We start from the raw sequence: 19,429 nt of genomic DNA, 5'->3' as shown, positions 1-19,429 counted from the left end.
AATCTAGTATTTAAGACTGTGCTGTTACCTCAGATCTGTCTGTGGTTTTGTGATCCTGGGACCGAGGGTAGGCAGTCGCAGGACCTTGGGTATTGGTTTCAGGGAGAAGCTGTTCCACATCAGTGCACACCCTCTGCCTCAGAGCAAACTGCAGCTCCTGAGGGCACAAGTACATCATGAAGGACCCACTGTGCTCTCTAGTGGTAAAACAAATACTCAGCACCAGGGTTATTCTTAGGTTCTTTCAGACAGTGTGCAGACAGTAGGTCAGCTCTGTGTCATGACTGTCCACAAGTTTTCACCAGCTGATTTTCACCATCACTTCCCTTCTTGCATAGACACAGAAAGAAACCGGTTGAGAACTATTCAATACGGGCTGGTTGACTGGTAGTACAGACCTGTCTGTCACTGAAAGATGTCATTGGACACACATTGGCCAAAGCAATTTCCCATAGTGAACCACCTCACTCAGTTATCAAAGAACCAGGAATTAGATAAGTAAATGACTGATCGATTTCAGCACTCAAAGGTAAAGGTTTCAAATGTCAAGTGTGTAACAAATAAAATGTATTATTATTATTATTAAAGTCATATTATTGTGAATGCAATATGTCAGGAACACCTGTAAACAATAATATTTTTTAACAGTTTTCACCCTTTTCACTTTCGCATCCCGTTTCTCTGGTTGTAAAACAAAGTCTGTTTTGCAGATATTTTACTTCAGGTGATTACCTTTGCAGCATATGACAAAACCTACCTATCAGTCGACATGGGTGAAACATGACATTTCATTAAAAAGTACACTTATTACATTCCTTTTAAGTCAACAAGCTCATGTTACAGTATATGAGTCCGGAGAAATATTGTGTATACTGCATTGGTCAGCGGAGGCATACAACCGCAGAGCAGTAATTCTAGTTTGTCTAAGTTCCACCCTGTTTTTGACCCTGATTTCATTGGATCTCCCTCTAATCATCTGCTTAGCCACAGACATTTATCATGCAGTGTGGCGAATTACATGACTCTGGCATGACAATACGTTTTTGTCAAGGGGTTAAGTGAAAGTATGAAGGATGTACTTGCTGTATGTGATAAACCTGACAGTTTTGCACAATTCAGCACATCTATAACAATGCAGGACAATTTGGAAGGACAACCAGGCTTCGCTCCTTCGATCAGCTGGGAGCAACAAATGCCCGGATTAGCGCCCCAGTCTCTGCCCCCAACTACTCACCAGGTAAGAAAGTTTGGTTAATCTACAAGAATACCCCTTTAAAACGGAATCCCTACTCGATTGAAGAGAATCAGTTTGCAGTATTCTATTCTGGTTGGGTTCAGGTGGTTGATTAACACATCAAATTGTGGGTCAAGTTGTGTGGCTTGCCTTACATAACGGGTTGGGAGAGGGTATTAAAAAATGCAATCTGTGCAGTTTTCTCTGTTACATATCAATTCATATTTACCTGAGCTATAAAAAAAACAACTAAACAGTAACTTGGTCCTCCTGACATTGAGGGTTGAGGCTGATAATTGATACCAATAACTGATAAAGCTGAATATTAACATTGGTTTGGGTGTAAAAATTGCCTCATATCTCTTTAATCTGTAGAATTACTCAATATATCCCATTACATTTACTGCTGTTATCACTTGGGTACTAAAGTGAACAGTCTTTCCTAATTACTATCTCACTTCTTGAAAACTTAGCACTACACTATAAGGATGATGCTGAGGTAAAGGATGGGATATAGATGAAATTTAAAAGGAACTGCAAGGAAGAATTAGGTAACTGTTGAGGTAGGGATTTGAAGAGAGTTTGAAAAATTGAGTTGGAGCACATACCTGTGTGGTGAGCTGGTACTGCAGTTGTTCCAGAGCAGAAAACCGGCCAAGTTGGTCTGCTTGCTTCTCTGTGGAAGAGTCCCTTTCTGCTTCCACTGGCTCTGTTAGACACAGTTTGATAAGGAGCTTGAGATGCTTTCCATTCAGATTACTTTTTTTGATGGCAGCAAATGAAAATAAAAAGTTCCATACACAAATACAAACAAAGTCAAGGTGACATTGACACATAATAAAACACTTAAAAAGCAATTAAAAGCATCAAAAGCAATGACAATGTTCTACGAAGACTGAGTTGAGAAAAAGTTTAAACATCTACAGTCTATAGAGTGCAAGGAGTCCAAGTTCAGTAGGTTTTGCATCTCACTCCATTCATGTGGTGCATGGGAGTAAAAGGCAGATTTCCCCAGTGCTGTTCGTGTGGTCTGAGACTGAAGAAGAAGTTTGACCGATGAAGAGGTACTATATGTGTTATGGCGAAGTGTCAGCAGACTGCATGTTTTGTGCTAATTTGCCCATTAACGCTTTTGCAATAAAAACTCGGGGTATGGGTTTTCCTTCTAAGATGTAGTGATGTCCATTGAACCATTTCATATAATTTACAGTGATGACTTCTTGCGGTTGCACCAGTGACAAACCGCAAAGCAGAATAATAAACAACATCCAGTTTCTTCAGAAGGGGTATTTTCTGCATGCATGTATATTACATCAACATAATCTAATACCGGTAAAAAAAAAAAAAGGAACTCTGGACTAATCTTTTTCTTGCATTAAAAGGAAAACATTTCTTTAAACGAAAAATAAAAACTTAACTTATAGTTCCTCCTGCCCTCGCTCCTCCATACCTTGGCAAGTTACCCAGAAAATTGTTTGTGGTTGTCATCATCATCATCATCCCCATCTTGATCAAAGATGTTCCAATTGGACATCCCTTAGGGATTAGAGTAGGAGCCGTATCTCTCCTGTTTCCTCAGAGGGGAACTTGTAGCAAGGATCCACGTGTAACCTATGCAGGTTTTTTTTATCTACCCATTCAATGAAAATCTGATTTGTCTACACTAAAGAGACATGCCCATCAGCAGGAACAGCTTATCTATCCTAACTTTACCCTAGATGTGACGGGCATTCAAGTTGATGTTAACCACAGGATTGACAATGATCCTGTAAGCATTAGCATACCCCTGTTTGTCTGTCCTTCCTTTGCCAATATGGGAAGGCTTGCAAGAGAGGGCAACAAGTCATGTGGACTAGACTGTAGTCACCCCTATGGACTGCAAACTGGTTTTCGACCCTTGCCAGCCTTGTTAGTAGCAAAGCTAGGGTGACCAGATGAGAATGGGCGAAATTCGGGACGGCGGAGTTGGGGGTGGGCGTGGTCACGTGATAACAGTGGCAATAAACAACAACAACATAATTTAGCTGCCTGTCATCATTAACAAAACAAATGACTGTGTAGTATGTAGGGCCGGTGTATAAATTATTGTCACAATCTCAACATAAAGTACTCAAAATACAATTTCTTTGTTTCCATTCACTCAAGTGCCAGTTAATGTTGAATGTTATGGATAGCCTATCCATAATATAATCAAAAAATATTTTATTAAGTCATCTCTACTTTCATTTCACTCCCTATATTGTAGCCAATGTTAAACAATGATATATACTTTGAAATCATCCCATGTTATGTGCATCTTTTGCTGGCTTCAAGGCTCAGAATGTAAGTAACAGTTGGCTCCCGGGTTTCAGTGTAGTTGGAATAATGGAAAACCAGATAATCCTGCCCAGTGTGTCAAGATCTTGTTTTCATTTCCTGTTTTATTTTGAATTAGTTCCTTGTGTTGTTTCACTTCCTGTCCTGTGTCTAGTTTCTGCTGTCTTTGCTTTTCCTGTGTCTCCTGCCCCTGTGATTGTCTGCACCTGTTCCTAATGTGTCTCACCTGTGTTGTAATTGCCCCGCCCTCCTTGTGTGTATTTAGTCTCTGTGCTTCCCTTTGTCTGTGTTGGTTTGGTGTGTCTGTTTTTTTCCTGTTATACTCCCGGTCTGTGTCTTTTGTGTTTCCCCAGTCTGTCCGGAGACGTCTGTTTCTGCTGTTTTCTCTGGTCTGTTTCTGCATTTTCCCCCCTGGCTCCAGTATTTGGATTACCTGTTTTGCTACATCTCGTGGACACCCTTGGTTTGATTGTTTTCGTTTTATTATTAAATATCCTGTTTTTTCATCACCTTTGCATTTGGGTCCAGTTCCTGCTCAATCCTGACAGAACGATCCAACCACAAAATGGACCCAGCAAGTGATTTTTTTTTTTATCTAGATCTTCGTGAGTTAATTAACACCCTTACTTGTATTCATGGACAATTTAAAAAGGACTTAGGATGGGAATACAAGGAAGGGTGTCTGCGCATGGCAGGCAGGGAAGTTTGGATTATTTGGCTCGAGCTAAGAACAGGCCAACAATGTAGGCAGGCCTGCGGCTTGCTTGCCTCCCGCCGACCTCCACGTCCCCGGTCAGTGGACCGATCGACACGTTCCACGTCGGTGGTCCGGCCAATGCCTGTTACATGTCTCCAGTCGGTGGGCCGATCGACACGTCACACGTCGGTGGTCCAGCCGAACCCTCCTCGTCCCCAGTCGATGGACCGATGGACGGGTTCCTCGTTGGTGGTCCAGTCGACGCCTGCTCCTCGTCCCCAGTCGATGGACCAATCAACACGTTCCTCGTTGGTGGTCCAGTCGACGCCTGCTCCTCGTCCCCAGTCGATGGACCGATCGACACGTTCATCGGTGGTCCAGTCGACATCAGTGCCTCCTCCTCGCCCGTCGGAGGACCGATCGACAAGTTCCCCGTCGGTGGTCTGGCCGACGCCTATTCCTCGTCGATGGACCGATCGACACGTTTTTCGTCGGTGATCTGGTCGACGTCTGCTCCTCCTCGTCGCCAGTCGATGGACCGATCGACACGTTCTTCGTCGGTGGTCTGGTCGACGTCTGCTCCTCCTCGTCGCCCGTCGAGGATCGATCGACGCGTCCATTGTCAGTGGTTTGGTCGACGTCTGCTCCTCCTCCTCGCCAGTCGATGGACCGATCGACAAGTTCTCCGTTGCTGGTCCGGCCGACGTCTGTTCCTCGTCCCCAGTTGATGGACCGATCGACGCGTTCCTCGTTGGTGGTCCAGTCGACGCCTGATCCTCATCCCCAGTCGATGGACCGATCGACAAGTTCTCCGTAGGTGGTCCGGCCGACGTCTGCTCCTCGTCCTCAGTCGGTGGGCTTATCGACACGTTCTCCATCGGTTGTCCGACCGACGCCTACTCCAAGTCTCCGATCGACACGTTCTTCGTCGGTGGTCTACTCGACATCAGCGCCTCGCCCGTCGGACGACCGATCGACACGTTTTTCGTCGGTGGTCCGGTCTACGTCTGCTCCTCCTCGTCGCCCGTCGGAGGACCGATCGACGCGTTCCTCATCGGTGGTCCTGTTGACGTCTGCCCCTCCACGTCGCCAGTTGGTGGGCCGATCAACATGCCGCTCGTCGGTGGTCCGACCGAGCTCTGCTCTACGTTGCCAGTCGGTGGGCCTTGGTTTGATTGTTTTCGTTTTATTATTAAATATCCTGTTTTTCATCACCTTTGCATTTCGGTCCAGTTCCTGCTCAGCCGTGACAGTGTGGCAGTCTGAGGTTCTGAAGTATCTCAGTTAGAGCTAATATAAACCTGATTTGTGAACATATCAATGTACAGTACTAAGATCAATTCTAAGTAACTGTCTTTTTAAAATATTACAACATTAAAAGGGTAAATACCAAAAAATACTATTAACTGGTGCTGCTATAATTGCTGCTGCTTTCACGAACAACATTGTTACTTCTATAAGTGTCAATATTATTACTGTCATTAGAACACCAGTCTGACTGTCATACAACTGTGCCTGGTCTCTTGAAATGAAATTCAAAGGAAGTTTATAAGACCACAAATCTTATCTCACTAATAAACATTGTCAATGATCACCGGCCCCATCAACCAAACAGATGAGTAATGGGGAGTTACTTTACCTCCCAATGTTGCCTATTTAGTTACAAGCTGTGTTAATATTGCTGCTTGATGTTTAATGTAGTGTGTGAGCTTGTCTGTCGTGTACCCTGTAGTCCAGCAGTGGTGATCTGGGCACGAATGCGGTTGCCCATCTCTATTAGCTGCTGTTTCTCTCTGCTCAGACGGGCGATACAGGACGCTGCCTGCTTCAACCTGGTTCGCAGAAGAGGAGGGTTGCCTTTTGCACCAAGGACATTTTCAAACAGATCTGGGGCCTGCTGCCGCCGCAAATGCAGGTTTTCCTCCTGGAGCTGTTGTGCCAGCGCAATCTAGAAGGAAGATGAAATGGATCTTGAAGAAATTGGGTTATTGTAACCTCTTACACGATATACCGATCAGCCAATATACGTTATACCGATGAGATAAATGTTCTATCTGTGACCTACGTATTTTAAAAGCGCTGATTCGGAACCATCAGTAATGTGACTTAATGTAACATTTTTTTATTTGTGGTTTCAATTTTTTTATGGCTTGAAAAAATAGACCAAACATTAACAACAGTTTCCAGTTAAGTTTGTGGCTTAAAGCTCTTAAAAATAATGGTAGCTTTAACTCCAAACATCTAGACCAGGCAGCTGCATGGATGCAACTAATAGGTAAACCTCAACTAGTTTAAATCTTTCCTTCAGTACCTTTTCCATGATTTTGGCAAGAGCACACTCTGTATGAGCCACTCTGTCCTCCTGCTGACCACCTAAGGAAAAGAAAAACGATTACAAAGAGAAACTAATACAATACAATACAGCATCCCAACTGAGAAAAAAGTTTTTAGTCATTAGATGAAATTATATAATTATGCCTGACTTTTGTACCTCTTACGGTTTAAAGGACAATAGAACTAGTTTAGTTAAAAATACTTAATTTTAGAGCTCAAAATTCCAGTGATCTGTGAATCCTAAACGCTGGTGCATTTGTGAGCTCCATTCCATCCAGCTGCCAAATTATTAGCAACTATAAATATATTGGGTAGTTGCTATTTGCTTAAGACACAGCCCAAATACTTTGTTTCATGGATTTATATGTTGGAACATTCCTTTAAAATTTCGTTCACAGTTGACATGACTGCATCACATCATTTCTGCAGATTTGTCAGCTGCATTTACTGTTAGCCCACATAGCCAGACTAATACTTAAATCCATGTTAGTCTGGGGCCCCTCTGTTCATTTTTGATTTCTAAGAAGAGGCTACCGATGGTGAGAGCAATGAATCATGTCACGTCTGTTGAGCGTCACATGATTCACTGAGTGTCAACAGACTAGAGTAGAGAGATGTCTGTGAACGAGTGTTGCCGTTTTTGTGAAAGGATTTTTAAAATATCTGGTACTTTAAGTCAAATGCTTGTTCATTAGCGGCAGCCTTGGTTTGTTTACAAAAATCACTTCTCTCCGTGTCATGGTATAAACCCCGCCCATTATCAGATAATTGGTTGTGATTGGACCAAGTTTTTCTGCCGAGGGAAATCACTTCCCAGTGGAGGGGATCCAGACCGTATTCTGGCGGAGCAAATTTAAATGAGCTCCCAGAATTGGGACCTTTGACACAAAGCAGGCTGGCTCCATAGATTCAGACTGTTGATGCCAAATTCTGAGCCCACTGTCTGTAGCCTCAGCAGAAATTCAGATTCATCAGGTCAGGCTAAATTGTTCAGTCTTCAACTGTCCAGTGTTGGTGAGTGTGTGTCCACTGCAGCCTCAGATCTCTGTTCTTGGCTGACAGGAGTGGAACCTGACGTGGTCTCTGGGGTTGTTGACATCCACCTCAAGGTTGGAGAGTGTTTTTCTTACTATAGCTTTTCTCTCAGCTCCAACTAATTGGACTATTCTCCTCTGACCTCATCAACAATGTGTTTCTGCCCACAGAACTGCTGTTCACTAGTTATGTCTTTCGTTTTTGGCTCTCTCATTCTGAGTAAAAAAATCTCATGAGATCGTCAGTTTCAGAAATACTCAAATCAAAATCACTGAGATAACATCTTCTCTCCATTCTGATGTTTGATGTGAAAATTAACTGGAGGTCGTGTCGTATATCTGTATGTGTCTATTCATTGCACTGGCGCCATATGATTGGCTGATTAAATAATGGCATGTGGGTGTACCGGTGTATTATTGATCTGCATTATAATGCCTTCTTTTGGTGATGTGTCCATAATGACCAAACCTGTAAATCTGAAAATGAACATGCTCTAATGTACTGTATAGCGACCATTATTTTTCACTTCATGTTTTTGTGTGAACTCTCTATTACCGGACACACTGTCAAGTTTACAAGATGGGGACCTTGCTGGCTGGAGTGTTATGGTCAGAAATTAGGTCACTCATGGTGGGACCTCTGTCCTGTTACCGATCTAGCACGGGAACTACAAATAAAGAATGTATATCTTAAAGATTGTTTTAAGATTTGCATTTGATGTGTCCTTAGACAAGACACTAAGCTAAATTGCCCCTGACGGCTGTTCCGCTGGGGATCCATGAGGTGGTCACATGACCAGCCGGTAATCAGGAAGTGATAAAAGCTTGCCAGTCTCAATAGACACATGTTGACTCTGTGTGGTGAAGTCTCCTTCTCAGACATGCAAACAATTCTTTCAAAGTTCACTATTGCATTATTGTAGTAAGTGTAGCCAAGATTGACTTTGTAACTTTGTTCCTGCTAGGGCAACAGCCAGCTGTGAGCCTTCCGATGTCATAAAGGGGAACGGAGCAAAACTACCGTAATGCTCATAGCAGTTTAACATTGAAAAGCATTGAAAAGCTGTGGCTACAGATAGCCTTTTGTTTGCGTCTCACCTATATGGCATTTTTTGGCTGGTCATACATTTTCGTTATTTTATAACCTGCTCTCTCTCTCTGTCTGTCCCCTCCAGTTGTCAGGCAGAACAGGGTCATCCCTATGTTCCCTCATTTCTATGGAATTTCCCCCTGTCAAAATTAGGCCCTATGTTAGGGTTAGGGAACATAGGGCTGAGGGAACATAGGTTTGAGGGAGCATAGGGTTGACGGAACATAGACACGCTCCCGGCAGAACTTTGCACACCAACCGACCCAACCTGCATATATTGTGGACAGTACATTTTAATTCTCACCATCCATTCACCTCATGGCTCTTGTTTGAATTGGGGTTTTTATATGCTTACTATTTTGTGACAAAATTCAAGTCCTTTTTAATTCAATCAATGTCTCCTGTTTCGGGAAGCCAACGTATAGGCATATGACATATTAATAGTGTAAAGGGTTCCTCCTGCCCCTTAGCAGGAGGTGGCATTGTCAGATATTTTCAGGTTTTCAATAACAGTTCATGGTAAAGCTGCAACTTGCCTTGCACTACATCACTTGAAAACCTCTTTATGATTTGGAAACATTCAGCCACCTTCTGTGGCAAACAATAGACATGTGATCAGTTGCTTGGTCTATTTTGGTTTCAAAATGTTTCACAGAAAGTTGCTGTTTGATGGAATTCATCAACCATGAATGAGTAAAAGCGTACTGTCCGCACCTGTTGGGCTGACTTTGGAGGGGATGGCAGTGGATCCTGGATGTGGAACTGGCCTAGGAGAGGAGACCTGTGGCTGGACCTGGGAGTGGACTAGGGGATGGCTGAGATGCTCCATGTTCTTCCTCATCTGAGTAACCACATCCCGGAGGATTGTGTTTTGCTCCTGCATACGTTGGATCTCCACTGATGGCAGAGAGTCTACCTTTGGTGTGAGACCCTGTGGATAGATAAATACACACTAATCCAAACAGAGTAATGCACCGTATGTATCTTCATGTTTCCCCCAATACTCACTAACGATTTGCAGCCATTTTAGGAACTAAACAGCCAAAATGCCTTTTTTGTCATATTTACAAAAAGACCACACCAAGGGAGGTTGTAAAATGTTGGGCACTGTTTTAACTAACACATACAATGGGAAATAGACAATAGCATGGAGACAATTTCTCCCTGCTGAGTGAGAAATACACACAAATACAAATATTGAGAAAATGGACAAAATGGAAAAATTATTCATTCAATAGTAAATTTGATTCAATTCATCAGCTTATTTTACTAGGCAGATTTTAAAGTGGCAGGAGGTGAGGCAGAAAGCACACAGCGACACACACACAGTGACAGCTAACGGACGGTGGGGAAACATTTTCTGATTTTTACCAAACGTGTATTGCTTTAGAATCGCTTACTGCCCCTTTAAATTATTTATTTATGATTTTTTCTAGTTTTCTAGTTATTTTATCATATTATTTACATTTGACTTTGTAGAATGGCACTTTTAGATGTCGCTTCAACCAAATTTCCCTGCAGGTAAAAGTGTTTCTTGAGGAGTAGCTGCTTACGCAGGTCATGAATATTATGCCTTGTTATGAGCAGGCTTAAAATCTTAGCCAGTAAAAGCATGGATGTATTATATGGTTGGCTGTGGCTCAGGAGGAAGTGTCGGTTGTCCACTAACCCAAATGTTGGCGGTTCGATCCCAGCTTCCCATAGTCCAAATGCCGATATGTCCTGCGGCAAGACACTTAACCCTGAATTGCCTCTTCTGGCATTGTATGAATGTGACAGAAGAGTGTGGTAAATACTAAATAATTAATGAATGTGTGTGAAAGGGGTGATGTGACTTGTAAAGCGCTTTGAGTGGTCAATAAGACTAAAAAAGCGTTGTATAAATACAGTCCATATTAACTGGATCCCGGACCGCCTCCATTTCAGTTCTACAGGAGTTGCTCACCCAGCACATTACTGAAAAAAGTTTCCAGCTTCCAAGTTACTCCCCTCTTGCCTCTGGGCTATGAGAACAAGCAGACTTTACAAATGTTTAAACAGACTTCTACTGGACTCGCTTCGGACCTGAAACCATGGATGTATTTATACAGGTCACAACAGCAAGCGACCAACAATGAAGATAATGTAAGTATAAAAGTATCAAATCGCTAAAATTGTTAACCAAACCATAACCAGGGAAGAAAATCTAATTCTAACTGTTAACATTTTTATTGAGACATTGATGCTGTATGTGACATATAAATACAACTTGGTGGTTAAAGTTATTACAAATAAGTTCTGAACCTTTTATATTGAAAAGCTTATTCATCTTTTATATTGAAAAGCTTATTCAGTCTTCTGAATATTTTAGATCAAAAAGGCGTTTAGGGTAATTACTTATATTTCTGTTTATTTTTCATGGTTCTCCCCAGCTGTCTGCATTCAGGGCTGGAGCTGAGCCATGAGCTGAGTTCATGATGTACATTATTATAAGATCTTATTCCATTGTTCATCTCCAAGAGCATTCAACTATTACAAGACTTTTACTCCTACAGTGACATGACATGTCAGGACGTCATTCACCACTTACGTATTTATAGTTTATATATATATATATATATTGCAGCATATCAGATGAAATATGTTGATTTGAACCACTGTGACACTAAAGTCTTTTCAGTGCCTTACCACTTTGATCCACCTGAGCTTTTCAATTTTACTCTATAAATATCTTTATTTTCATTAAAGTCACTGTAAAAGACCAAAGTGTAGGTGAAGGACCACAGGTAATTTGGTGCAGCAAATATGATCATAGTTCATAATTGATTATAAAGAAATTAAAGCTTTTATGACGTGAGATCATTCAAGTTTCTAATGGTGATAATTGGTATATTGGATGTGTTTATAGTTAATTTGATATTTGTGGATGGCAGGCGTAAACGTAGCATCGGCGATGAGTTTTAAAACAAAAACTTAGCAATGTGGATGTAGCCATAATCAAGAACAAAAACATGATATATTCAAGCAAAATAGTTTAAATTAAAAAGTGTGCATTTCACTAGTGGTGCAAAATAAACATATGGCATTTGATGAGATAGCTGTTGAGAGGCTATCTCAATCCAAACAATTTTTCGTTTGTTGCATTTATATACTTTGTAGACGTCTTGTGAGTACTCAATATGGCCTCAGGTTTAACATTGTTGAGCCAGGTTTAATTATTGAGCCAGGCTGCATTATGTTTTTATGGATATGTCAAATATGAAACAGTCATTCTTCTAATATGAATATCCTGTAGTACAGGAGAAGATTCTTAAGATTTACAAAAATATTCAGTCTAACTAATCCAGACTAGTGCATGTGGCTGATTTTTTTTACTTAATCATTGAAAATGCAGTAAAAATGTTTTCAAATACAATTTTTTTTTCTTCTGTGGAACCCATGACACCCAGACTATACTTTTCAAGTTTGCTCCACAGTGGTCGGAGATGGGATGAAGCCCAATTGGTAGATTGCTGCTCCATTATATGACATCATATGATTGACATCATTGAAGAAAGAAGTTTTTTTCGAGGTATCTCTACATCCTTTATAGAGCTTATATAGATTCAAATGACTGCTAATATTCACCGTTTCAGTCAGAGGCATTATTTGCTTTGCTTTGGTTAGTTGGTCAAGATGGTGCTGTTGGTCTGCACAATAAAAATGTATTCTTACCATTGTCGCCTGGTCTCTCTCCGTTGTAACAGAATGTAGTAAGATAGTAATGTCCTTTAGCTCTTGTTCTTTCTCCTTCAGCCCCGCTTTCGCCTGACAGAGACCAACATGAAAACCACGACTAGTATCATTATCACCTGGGCCTTCAGAGCAAGATAGAGACAACGGTGGTTCCATTTTTGACTCAGGAAAGTAATAAAAGACTAATGACAAAACAAGTGACATTATGCACTATAAATAAGTGCCAAAAACTGCTGTTTGCTAACAATCAGACAAATTTAATAAGCACGAACAATCAATACTATTTATTTATTGTCAGACCAGGCACTATGGCTTCTGGCCTTCATCAGGATTATCATCAGCACAGTGTCTTAGGCACACTAATTGTCAGCATTAAGGCATGACTGATTTCTCTTTACTTTAGGCATTTGAGGGGGGCCATGTAATGGGACGAAAGATAATAATATGTGATTGCCTGGTCCACCTGCTGTATGTACTAAGAATGACAATCTAAAAAGACCCAGTTTCATGTGGTAGATTCTTCCCCTTAAAGGGGCAGTAAGTGATTTTGGAGAAAGCTTGTTTCTCTCTTTGTTGTTGTTGTGATTTTACTGCACCCGCTACCTCGGGTATGGGAGACTGACACCCTAACGGCGTTAGTTGCATCGCTAACCCACTAGCAGAGTGATGCTTACAAACGGCACTTGCAGTGTTGTGAGGTGCGGCCCGCTTACTGCTCCTTTAAGAAGAATGACCATGACAGTTTTGGACAATTTTCTGAAAAGAAAAGAATCTTCAATTAAGCTTTGGATATCTACACAGCCATGACAACAAATTAATGAATAATTGCATTATGTAGCAACTATTTAAAAAAAACTCTGGACTGTGTTTAGCACAAATTTTGGCACCTTTGCGCCTTCAAGATACCATGTTCTTATGCACATTACTGGTAACTGATTGCACACTTGCACTTTTTACATTCTCTATATTCCTTATTGTTTTATATTTTTTTCAATTGTTATATTTTTACTTCTTTTATTTTTTTGATTTTGTAAGGTGTGTTGCATGACTGACACCTGCTGCTGTAATGCTGGAATTGCCCAGTTTGGGGTCAATAAAGTTCATCTAGCCATCTATCTTTTAAGCACCGACTGGTTCTTGGTTCTCGAGCGGAGAAGAGAACAGATTTACTAACGGATGGTGCGTAATTCTTTATTTTTTTAACAGTGAAACAAGTATTAGCTGTTGCTTGTGTACATCATTTAAATCTGTAATCTATGTACACTTAACTCCGATATAGACCAATATAATTTTTATCATTCTATCGATAACGAATGGACTATATTTTGCTAGCGCACCAATGCTGCAGCATATTTACTGACAACAACCAGGAATTGAGATCACACTAATAATTTGTTAGTTTCAATACACTGGCTTCCTCTTAAATTTAGAATTGAATAGAATACCAAGCCCTTAATGGTATGGCATATCCTATCTTAAAGAACTTATACCACCATATTCCCCACTTACCCAGTGCTGCGCTCCTAGAATGCAGGCTTACTTATTGTCCCTAAAGTCTCCCAAATCACAGTGGGAGCCAGAGCTTCCAGCTATCAAGCTCCATCTCCCAGTTTTGAATCCGGAGGGCAGACACCCTCTCAACATTAACATGTAGGCTTTGCTCTTTGATCTGATTTGGTCTGCCTTGGACGAGGTCTTAGTTATGATTCTATAGGCTCAGTTTATGGGGAAATCCCTCTGCTTTATCCTTGCAGATGCAGCATTGTGGCTGTGGTCACATCATGGATCATGGTGGCAGTTGATCATGGAAAAGGATCAAAACTGGTTTGTTTCAATATACACTGCTCCAACCTACATATACTACGACTATTACTAGCCATACCTTTGACATCACAATTGTCATTGCTGCTCTGCCTTGCATTTCGTTACAAGAATCTTCAAATCTTTCTTCCAAAACCTTCTCATATCATCAACCATACAAGTCAAACAACAGGTACCACCCAGTCCTCACTATCTCTATCCAGTCAGTTATGTGTTAAGCAACCTTCATTACATAGGGCCATTCAAATTTAAAATTTTTCTGATTCAGATGCTATGAAAGGAAACTTATTTTATTTTAAGATTTGTTAAATTTTCAGGAGAAAGTTGAGATTAAATTCCAGTATTACAAGGAAGAATTCTTGTAATAACAAAAGCATTTGGTAATAAAAATAATGATGAGAAATTGTGGAATAATATCAAGTACACATCTTAATTTTAATAATGAATATATATATAATAGGCTGCACGGTGGTGTAGTGGTTAGCACCTTCGCCTCACAGCAAGAAGGTTCTGGGTTCGAATCCCGGTTCAACCAGGGCCTTTCTGTGTGGAGTTTGCATGTTCTCCCCGTGTATGCGTGGGTTCTCTCCGGGTTCTCCGGCTTCTTCCCACACTCCAAAGACATGCAGAATGGGGTTAGGTTCATTGGAGACTCTAAATTGACCGTAGGTGTGAATGTGAGAGTGAATGATTGTCCGTATCTGTATGTGGCCCTGCGATAGGCTGGCGACCTGTCCAGGGTGAACCCCGCCTCTCGCCCAATGTTAGCTGGGATTGGCTCCAGCGACCCCCCGCGACCCTTAAATGGATAAAGCGGTAGACGATGAATGAATGAATGAATATATATATAATGTATAAGGAGAAACCATGATTACTTTTAGTCACAGTACCTTCAATACAATGCCGTCATCACCTGCTGCATCTCAGATTGCAAGTTCTTCTTACAAAAACAATCTTTGGCTGGGTTTAATTTTGGTTTACTATTGAATTATCTTAAGTTTAAGATTAAATTAAACTTAAGATAATTATCTTAAGTTTAATTTTGGTTTACTATTGAATTATCTGTGAAATTAAATTTGGTTAATTTGACTGATCGTATTTAAACAGAGGAAAGAAATGGTCGGTACCAGCTAAGAACGAGAAGCTGCTCCTTGATTGCTTTGTGCACTGATCTTTGCTTAGGATTATCACTGCATTTTGTCAACCACTCTGTCTGAACTCAGAGTCAGTGCAGGTTTAACCTCCTGACTTGATATGCAAGCAGCCTACAGCCCTTCTGTGGTGAGTGGTCAGTGTTGCAAAAGCAAGGTAAGGATAACAAAAACAGTATAGTTCAGTAGAGAAAGGATAACATTTTGATTGGCTTAATTTAAACCAATTCCACAGAAATATGAAATGGCCTCAATCCTGTGGATTCCAAGACATCCCAAGAGCGCGCCAATAACAAAAGACAAAATTTGACAGAATACCCAAACAATTTTTTAACCCATCAACAGTAAATGTGAAAAGGGCATTTAATGAACTGCAACATGCGTATAACTACAATGTTTATATTTAATGTTGCGATGTTATCTCTTTTCTTTTAATTTTGGAAAGTCAACTGCACTTTTTCACAGACATGCTATGGCCAAATTCAAAGTCTTTGGACTGATCCTAGAACTACATTCAAGGAGCAGTGTGTGACTGAAGACGAGAGCATGTGGGTACAGTTCAGACTTGGGATGAGAAGAAATGATAGTGTAGTGATCTTAATTCCACAATGTTTACTGTACTTTTACCCATCCACTTGAGAACTAAAAATGACATTAAAATGTGTAGGTGTAGGTGTGCACAAATAAAGCCGCATACATTGATGAAGTAGAGGGAGTGCTGTAATGTATGAGAAGCTGACCTGATCTCTTGCTTGTGACAGTTCTTGTATTAGCTTCTCATTGGCAAGGTAGAGTTTCGCCTTCATGTCCTCACAGTGTCTCTGCCACTCCAACTCCACCTGGACCTCCCTCTGTTCTAAGTTCCTTTCTCTCTCCAAACCAGCACACAGCTGTTGCTTGTACCTGACAACACAAACAACATTTTCTGAATAACTCTGATCCTTTAATCACATTCTTTCTTTTCCTGTTTCATCATTCTCACCTTTCGATCTCCTCCCTGCTCCTCTCCAGCTCAGCTCTGAGTTTGGATTCTCCGTCCTGCAGAGAGATCATCTCGCTATCCTTGACAACCATCTCCCTGGAGACCTGAGTGATATACTTGTCCCAGCCGGTCCGGGTTGTTTCTACCTCTTGTTGAAGCCTTGGAAAACACACATGCACACACACAAACACAGAGAGAAAAAAACAAGGTTCTCTGGTCAGTGCCAATATGATAATGTTTGCTTTTCTTTGTGCTTTTTTAATTCTGTCTGTGTCTGTCTTACCTCACGATTGTCTCTTTTTTCTGCTCCATGGCCTCCTGCTTGTCTTTCTGTAAGCAGCGTACCCGTGCAGTCAGGACGTCCACATTCTCCTGTATTCTGTCAATGCGTTTCTCAGCCTTCTGCAACTGCTCTGTGTGGGCCTGATGCTGAGTTTCCAGTTGTGCTTCACACTTTTTCAGAGCCTCGACCACATTCTCATATCTTGACGGAAACAACCATTCAGTTAGATATTGGGAGATATAATTAGACATTCAGACAGCTTGATTCAGCATATATGCTGGAGTTGACACAAACCATTATTACAACTACAGCTTAATACAAGAAACAGGCACAGTCACCAGCCATCAGGGAGATTTGAGATTGCTTTTAGCAATGAAAAGTGCTCTATAAATGAAATGGATTATTATTATTATGAAGTGCTTAAGCCAGTTTCAGTTATTGTTGACCCATCACAGGTTTCAAATAATAAAAAAAAGTATCACAAAGTAGACTAGACTAAATGTATAAAGGGGTCCAAGCATTCAGGTGAAATTCGAACCCAGAGTTTCACCAGCACCAAAATTTTAACTTTCATACTGTCCAATCTTCATTAGTGTGCTCCAGTTACATGCACAGTAATACTCACCAAAACAATTTGAGAAAAAGAAGGAAAAAAAGAAAGAAAGCTACAGGCTTAATTGTTGTGTAGTTGCTTGTAATTATGGTATCATAACATCCTTTTTATTCCTGCTGGTAGTGCCTAACCTAAAGAATGAAATTCTGAAAATAGATGTTATTGAAAAATATATGGCAAAACCCAGTCAAATGCTCCTACAGTACCCTCCAGTACCTTCTGACAGCAATAGGAAATGGTGTTATTAATGACTCACTTATTTATGTTGTAACCCTCCGTCTTTTTCAGTCTGCTCTGCATCCGTTTAACTTCATCCTCAAGTTCCTTTATCCTGAGAAAGAATATTTTCAGTACATGTGAAACACGCACACGTGCGCGCGCACACACACACACACACACACAAAATACCTGTGGTCCTTGACAACAGTGAGGCCTTTGATCTGCTGGTCCTTGTGTTGCAACTGGGTTTGTATCTGCTGACAGAACTCCTCAGATGCTTTCAAGGTGTTTGTAGCCTGCAGCTGAGCATGACAGTGCTCTTCAGTCTCTCTCGATAGCAGCTTCACCTGGACAAGGACCCACATACAACAAATCAGGTCTGAAAGACTAGGCTTAATAATATCGGAGTTCAACAGGAAAACACGTACATTGCTTTCATTATTTATATACGTAATACAGAATACAGTACTTGTGTGTAGATTTCTGTCAACCTCATGATGCTTCAAACCTGCTACTAATGAACACATATCACAGTGAGATACCATCCTCTCCTCACCTTGAGATTGTGAGACAGCACTGCAGCGCACATCTCATCCATTTTCAAGTTGAACTCATGCTCCTGCTGTCTGAGCTCTGCCTCAAAAGCCACTGTCAACTCCTGTTAGCCAGAGGAGAGTAATTAGAGATGGCATGTGTAGAATTTGAACACTGTTACATTTATTGTGACATATGGGCAAAGTCACTACAACGAAACATATCACTCGGGGCATTGTAGTTCCTACTTTTCAGACTGGTACCAACTGCAAAATGTCATGTTTAGGCAGTGGTTACTTGTTGTTTGTGATTCAGTTCAGACTGCAAAATGTGTACTTGCACTTACTACATTGTACTAACTTACTACTGTAATTATTCTGTCTGTCCTCACAACGTCGAAATGTCCTCACAATGATGATTCTGAACCAAGATTGGTTCTCAAAACTAAAAAAAGACAAGTTTAAACACACACACACACACACACACCTGGCCTGACATATCTGTCTCCCAAATTTCATAAATCTAGGTGAAAAGTACAGCAAGAACTATTGTTGAAGTTTGTAGGCAGCGCTGATGAGAAATTTTGCCACACCCAAATGACAAACAACCCCATCAAATTACACATTTTAGGTTTGCGCCAAATATGGTGAGATTTCAAGCATGCTAACCCACTCAAACACAGCCTCCCTTTTTATGGCGAATCATGCGTCGCTATAGAAATGACATTATTTAAAAAATATATTTTGTTAATATTCAGGTTTATAATTTTGACTATAGGTATGAATGTGAGTGTGTTGGCTGTTTGTCTATGTATGTTGGCCCTGTGATGGGCTGGCAACCTATTCAGATTTTTTTTTTTCATTGAAAATCAGGACAAAACAGTAAAAAGCACATTTAAGCTATTTTAATTTATGCCATGGTGAAAACTGTTACAAAATAAATGAAAAACTAAAAAAACTTGTTTGGTATTCAGTATTATTTGGCATTCTGCCAAGTGTTCCATTATTTCTGGTTCCGGTTTAGTGCCACAGATTTTCTCTTTTTGTGTGGTGTTTTCTCAGTGGCATGAGCCATACCTGGGCTCGGGTGTTCTAATCTGGTTGAAAATCCTGCGTCATTCAGTTTGTTCAGCAAAATTGATGTAACCTGAACTAGCAAAGTTTATAATAGTTTTATTCAAAAGAGTGAACAGTAGATCATTATCCTCCTGGGCACAAAAGTGTGAAAAAAAAGAGATTTTGGGTGAAGGTTAGGGTAAACATCTGAGTTAGGCAAGTAGCGGTTAGAGTGGTCTCAGAAGATGAATGCAAATATATTTTATGTTCCAAAAACTGACCAATGGCAATGTGTGTGTGCGTGTTTGTGTGTGTGTGTGTGATTGTGTGTGTGTGTGTGTGTGTGTGTTGG

The 19,429-nt window shown here is 40.8% G+C and overlaps 1 protein-coding gene across 2 annotated transcripts in view; it reads right to left on the bottom strand.

Annotated features, from left to right (window-relative positions):
• The window catches only part of ccdc57 (coiled-coil domain containing 57), a 35,052-nt gene that overhangs the window by 5,052 nt on the left and 10,571 nt on the right, over positions 1-19,429 (bottom strand). The window contains exons 6-17 of one of the 2 annotated variants that reach the window (XM_035613536.2): positions 18,045-18,146; positions 17,678-17,835; positions 17,526-17,600; positions 16,657-16,857; positions 16,374-16,532; positions 16,132-16,294; positions 12,399-12,491; positions 9,420-9,636; positions 6,559-6,620; positions 5,973-6,195; positions 1,843-1,943; positions 29-157 (exon numbers count right to left, since the gene is read on the bottom strand). In XM_035613536.2, the coding sequence (XP_035469429.2) occupies positions 29-157; positions 1,843-1,943; positions 5,973-6,195; positions 6,559-6,620; positions 9,420-9,636; positions 12,399-12,491; positions 16,132-16,294; positions 16,374-16,532; positions 16,657-16,857; positions 17,526-17,600; positions 17,678-17,835; positions 18,045-18,146 (1,683 nt within the window). The remainder of the gene's footprint in view (positions 1-28; positions 158-1,842; positions 1,944-5,972; positions 6,196-6,558; positions 6,621-9,419; positions 9,637-12,398; positions 12,492-16,131; positions 16,295-16,373; positions 16,533-16,656; positions 16,858-17,525; positions 17,601-17,677; positions 17,836-18,044; positions 18,147-19,429) is intronic. The other variant, XM_047327827.1, reaches the window with a different exon arrangement.

This window comes from Scophthalmus maximus, chromosome 16 (assembly GCF_022379125.1).
Source record: "Scophthalmus maximus strain ysfricsl-2021 chromosome 16, ASM2237912v1, whole genome shotgun sequence".
Lineage (NCBI taxonomy): Eukaryota > Metazoa > Chordata > Actinopteri > Pleuronectiformes > Scophthalmidae > Scophthalmus > Scophthalmus maximus.
This window is presented reverse-complemented; position numbering and strand designations above follow the sequence as displayed.